The following is a 6,111-nucleotide window of genomic DNA, read 5'->3' as shown; positions in this document are numbered from 1 at the left end:
AACTTTTTGTGGTTTAGAGTTAATCTTAAAACAATATGGAAATAGGTCTAAAAGCTTAAGCAAGAATGGGGGTTTAAAAACAAGAAGCTCACCCTTGAAGAACACTTTCAAAAACACTACTCCAGCAGTCTCCTCTGGCCAAAACTAGCTCAAGAACACTAAAAACAACCCCTAAGGACCTCAGCAACCAAAGGATGGTGTTCTACTAGGTGGTTGTGTGCAATAGTAAGACAAAAAGACACTTTAGAGCACAAAACAAGGATCAACAAGGAGATATAGATACAAATGTATATCTATCTCTCAAGACTCCATTTTCTGAACCTCTGAGAAGGAAGGAGGGGCTCACGTCTTATAGAATTCCAATTCTCAAGCTTCTTGAGCAAGCTTGAGTCTTGAAACAAATCCCTCCATACACGTGTATGGAGGATGTGAATTGTGGATACCAGCTATCACAACTGGCAAAAAATATTTGCAAAAAGTAGATGGAAAGGTCTCGGCTCAAAATATGGCCGATCAACTAACATAAGTGCCGAACGACCAAAAGGAATGCCGATCGGCCAACACTTTTGGCCTATGACAAGAACACAAGGCCGATGGCATCATGCTTTTGCCGATGGGTTGAGGGGATGGCCAACAAGCCACCCTCTTCCCTCAGAAGCAAAACCACAATTGTTTGGTCCACAACCAAGCACAAAACAGACAAGTTGAGTGATCCTAAGGCAAGGCGCGCGGCCGAGACCTCCGGGAACTCAAAACACACACGAGCATGGATGAACATCGAGTGTTCAAACGATGATGTCCAAATCTTGAGGACGGTCAAAAATGGGGTGTCTACATTGCTGCGCGGTGAGATCTTCATTTCCTTCTTCTTGTAGTGCAAAATCTCCGGCTGTTGGTCGCTAATTATTTTTGAGTCCAGGCCTCCTGGTGTCTCCTTCCCTTTGTTTGTCCGTGGCTTCTGCCTTCTAATCAACTACACATTTGCTTCTATTCCTTCTCCTTGATATCCTGATTAAGCAAGTTGGGGACATTCTTTCTTAAAATGTCCTAGTTGGTCATACTCATAACATTTGCTCATCCAATTATTAATCATATTCTTACATTCACTTCTAAAAATCGGAGCTTTTGTGACGGTCGTGAACGTCGCAAAAGGTGCACTTGCGGTCACAAAAGACTTTTTGTGACAGAGTAGCGACGGGAAATGGGGGTGACGGAAAAGGGCGTGACAAAAGGTATTTGCGACGATTATAAGCCATCGCTATCTTGTAGCGACGACTAATCAATAGTTTTGCGACGATTTAACCTGACACAAAAGAGGAAAAAAAAACTTCATTTTTTGTGACGATGTTGATTGTCGTCGCCAAAAACCTTTTTAACGACGGTATTTGACGTCGCGAAAAGTATTATTACCGACAGTCTACAACGCCGCCAAAAAGGTGAAATTAAATTAATACCGTATTTGCGGCAGTTCAAACCGTCGCAAAAGATTTTATTTGTGACAGTTTGAACTGTCGCAAAAGATTTGAACTAATATATATGTGCAACAAGTTAACCCATCGCTAATAAAATGTAAGCATTAAAATTATTTTAATAAAATCAATACATATTTTATTAATTCATTCCATGTACAAATTATTAATATTTTATAAAATAAAATACATCCACATCCACATCCACATCTAAATTCACATTCACAGAATTATATACCAAGAATAATATATATGTACCCTGTAACAATTGTCAACCAAATATTCTTTTAAAAAATATATAAAACAACCTCCAACAATACTAATAATTTTTTATATTCAAGAACTCAAATTTTTAGTATCGACAATACAAATAAAAAAAAAACATATATTTTATGGCTTGTTTTGATATCAATAGTAAGCTCCAATATCGATATGAGAAGATATCATCCCGTACTCAAAAGGGTTACATCTGCAAAAAGAAACAAAATAAAATAAAATAAAATAAAATAAAAAATCATCATTTATAACATAATTAATTTCAAGCTTACAAAAAATATAAAACATTTGATATTTATTTCAATAAATAAATAAGATTGTAAACTCCAATATTGATATGCGAAGATATCATTACATAGTCAAAAGGGTTGCATCTGTAAAAAGAACCCCCCCCCCCAAAAAAAAAAAATTCATTCACAATATAATTAATTTTAAGTTTACAAAAAATGTAAAACATTTGATATTTATTCCAACAAAAACGGCCACATATCTTGTGTTTTCATGGTCAGTGAGTGGTGAGCTACTAGCACCATTTATTTCATACACATATAGCTTAAATTTGTTCACTTCACTATTTGGCGGTTCTTTCCTTCGTCAAAAGTAAAATAAATTTTAAAAAAAAATTGTTCTCTTTTAGAAGAGTTCTTCCATTTAATTTCTATAAAACTTATGTTGGTGTAGAAAATTTCTAATTAGTAAACACTCAATTCAAGTTTTGTAATATTTATTAATCAGCCCTGTCATATACCAAAGCAAATTTGCATGCCTCAAATTATGTAGAAATATCAGTTGCACAAATGCAAGGAAGAAAATTTCAAAGCCTTTGACATTAATCGAAAACGAAGCCAAATTTTACCCCAAAAATCAAAGATCGAAAATTAACTTGCTATGTATTTGTTTCGATCAATTGCTATCAAATACAACTTTAGTTATTGGTAGGGGAGAATTACCTAAATGAAAATTATAAGCAAATCAAACCAAATTAAACTTTGTCACAATTAGATCAGGCTATATGTATCTTTTTTCATAATTTCACTACCTAAAGAATTATGCAGTTAATTAAATTAAAAAAATTATAGAAAAAAATTGTATTTATCAATAATACTAATCTGATGCCACTAACAAGAAGTCTAGTGCTTACCCCAAAAAAAATAGGAAGTCTAGTGAGTGCTCCTTTAATTTGAAGGGACACTGCAAGTGTTCATTGCTTGCATGCTGATTTGGCTTTTTCATTGGGAATGGCCCATTTCATTACCTTCATGTCATAATCATTGTCTTTATTAAAGTTAAAGAAGATAGGGGAAAAAGATAAAATAAGAGCAATGCAAATCCCAAATCTTCCCAAAAGAGTTTAGTTCACTGTTGAGAGAATTCAATTGAATCGTATAGTTGAAATGATTATTACACTAAATGCTAAGGGAGGGAGATTATATGGAATTCGTAATTCATCACAAAGAGCATGAGATTAATTTATAATGTATAATTTTATTAATAAATTATAACAACAAAATATTTAAATCTTTCCACATATATATGTATCCACGCATAAGAAGTTAAATTTGTCCTTACAAACCCCTTTAAATGTGCCATTGGAATGAAATCTAAATTTGTTGTTAGATAATGACCGCAGGTCATGCAATGCATCATGCATGTAATTAAATAATGTACCCTCCAATTATGTGTCAAGATACAGCAAATCTATCATACTTATATCAATTTCATGTCTTATCATCAATCTTGTAAGCTCACAAGAAAAGACTTTCACACACTGTTCCATACATGTTCATATGCTCACATACTAGTTAATTATGTTCATGTACTTTTGACATATATTTAGTGTAAACACTGACCTGAATTTCTTGCAACCCAAGTGCTTTACCAATGATTGTGGCTGTCAAATCACTGCCAGCCCTACCCAATGTAGTCACTGCACAAGATCTCCAGCCCTCTAATCATAATGGTTAAAGAATATCATTACCGCAATCCCTCAAATGGACAAGTTTCAAGCAAATAATGACTCCTTCAAAGTAGAAAACTACAATGGAATTGGAGGCAGGAGGACCTTTCCAAGGCAGCAAGTAACAATAGGAATTGCAGGATCACTAATCCAATCACTGTGTAACCTCTTTGCAACAGCTGGATAAGTTGCTTCCAGAATATCCACATTTGTGAAGTCATATGTTGTTATGAAACCAATATCAAATGCATCATACTGCAAAATGATAGTGTCATAATTAGTCATGATCATAGAAATCATTAACAAGGCACTTAAAAGTGCAACAGGCATTTTAACCGGCGGGAAAAGCAATAGAAAAATGTCAATATTATATGTGTTAAATAATACTGAAATTATTTAACCAATTATCTGAAAGTTTAGCAGAAGGAAGTTGATAAGTTTCTAACTGTAACTGACTCTGTAACTGACTGAACTGCATCTCAACAGTACTCCACTGCATCTCACCAGTCCGAGCAGTTCAAGCAGTCCAAGCTTTATCAGTCACAATAGCACTCTCTTTCATATGAGCTGCAGCAAAGGTCTCACAACTCATCTCCATTATCACAGCCAAAGGGAGAGTCAGCAGAGTCAGTATTGATATGTCCTCTATCACAGTCATGTGTTGCTAGTAGTTCTCAATATAATATATGTAACAGTTGTGAAGTTTGTTAAGTAGTTAGACGTGTTTGTTAGTGAGTTAGTTAGCTAGTTGTGTATATAATATCTTACTCTGTTGTACTCAAAAGAGTGTGAAACAAAAAGATATCTTCATCTTCTACATGGTATCAGAGCGAAGATTGGAAGATATAGAAGGAACATGTAAAAGATTGGAAAGAAGGAATGAAAAATGTGGTGTAGGAAGAATACCATTGCCAACATGCTGAATAGGCAAACCTGAGCAGTTTCCAACTTGAACTTGATCTGAACCCTGATAAGCTTGATATTGCTGAAAATTAGTCAAATCAGGTGTGAGGTGATTTGTGGCTACTGAGTCAATGTACCAAGGAGGCACAGTAGACATAGGAGAGTCTGTTGGTGATGAAGACACTGCTGCTGTATATGCTTTTGGGGTAGTAGGGGAAGTAGATTGATAAGTGGTATCATGTCTATACCAACAATCTAAAGCAATATGTCCTGATTTTCCACAAATCTGACACATAGATGCAGTAGTACCAGGATAATCTGATCTGAATCGATTGATAGAATTCGATTAGTTCTGTTTCCACCACGAAAATTATTTGGATATCTGCCACCTCTACTTCCTCGGTGCTGAGCTCTTCCTCTAAAATTATTGAAAGTAGTAGTGCGAGAATTTGAACCAAAGTTGAAGGATGGTGTATCAAAAACAGAACCAGAAGAAGAACCTTTGGTTGTGGAATAGGCAACATGCAACTCTTGATTAGATAAATGCTTGATTTTACTTTCAATATGAATTTCTTCTGATCCAAGTAGAGAACACAGTTCTTCCATAGACACGGAAGTAGATCGAGTTCGAATGGATGTTTTGAATGCATCATATTCATCTGGTAAGCATTTTAATGTGAGAAGAATTAGGTCTTCATCATCAACCTGTGCACCAGACAAAGCTAACTGATCTGAGACTGCTTTGATCTGGGACATATAACTGTCAATGGAGGAAGATTGTTTACGTATGGTGTGAAGTTTGTTCTTCAACTGATGAATATAAGATCTAGAGACAGATGTAAATCTCTGTTCAAGTGCTTTCCAGACTTGTGAGCAAGTTTGTAGATGAAGTAGAGGAATATATGGAAGGAGAAAGTGTTGCAATTAGACATGTGAGAAGATTTGCATCAATGGCTTCCCATTGAACATATGCAGGATTGAGAACTATTTTTCCAGATGCATCAGTAATTTCGGATGAAGGACAAGGTATTGCTCCAGTTACATAGCCCAAAAAACTAGTTGCTCGAAGAACGTTGTGAAGTTGATTTCGCTAGAGAAGAAAATTACTAACATCAGGTTTAACAGTGACAAGAGGACCAAAATTTGATAACAAAGAAGTAAGACTAGACGGTAGAGAAACAGGATCAGCCATGGATGAATCAGCATGAGCTGCCATGGATGAATCTGCTCGTAAGAGCTCTAAAGCTCTGATACCAGCTTGTACTGACTACTATATGTCTAAAAGTCATAGACTTCCCTTCAAATTGTCTTGTTCCTCTGTTGATAGTCCATTTTCTCTTATTCATGTTGATGTATGGGGACCTTTCACTGTTGATAATGCCCCATTTCGATTTTATGTTTTGTTTGTTGATGATTGTACAAGATTCACTTGGATCTATCCCTTGCATTTTAAGAGTGAAGTCTATGAAAAATTGCTAGGGTTTAAAGTCTATGCAGAAAATCAAT

General features: G+C 35.4%; 1 protein-coding gene across 1 annotated transcript; it reads right to left on the bottom strand.

The window, feature by feature from the left end:
* Positions 1–1,932: 1,932 nt before the first annotated feature.
* LOC114273194 (aspartokinase 1, chloroplastic-like) lies at positions 1,933–4,360 on the bottom strand. The gene is made up of 4 exons (XM_028214971.1): positions 4,247–4,360; positions 3,808–3,957; positions 3,596–3,691; positions 1,933–1,938 (listed from the first exon to the last, which is right to left on the bottom strand). Exons 1-4 carry the CDS (start codon positions 4,358–4,360, stop codon positions 1,933–1,935), a joined length of 366 nt encoding a protein of 121 aa, XP_028070772.1.
* Positions 4,361–6,111: the final 1,751 nt, after the last annotated feature.

This window comes from Camellia sinensis, chromosome 11, assembly GCF_055761805.1.
Source record: "Camellia sinensis isolate YWXY chromosome 11, ASM5576180v1, whole genome shotgun sequence".
Lineage (NCBI taxonomy): Eukaryota > Viridiplantae > Streptophyta > Magnoliopsida > Ericales > Theaceae > Camellia > Camellia sinensis.
This window is presented reverse-complemented; position numbering and strand designations above follow the sequence as displayed.

What these genes read in the sequence shown, in the direction of transcription:
- LOC114273194 (XM_028214971.1), bottom strand. Translation starts at nt 4,360, where the DNA reads ATGACTGTGATAGAGGACATATCAATACTGACTCTGCTGACTCTCCCT. An exon ending in ATATGAAAGAGAGTGCTATT is followed by an intron (nt 3,958 to 4,246) that starts GTGACTGATAAA and finishes ATCATTTTGCAG; the next exon opens with TATGATGCATTTGATATTGG. An exon ending in TTACTTGCTGCCTTGGAAAG is followed by an intron (nt 3,692 to 3,807) that starts GTCCTCCTGCCT and finishes TTATGATTAGAG; the next exon opens with GGCTGGAGATCTTGTGCAGT.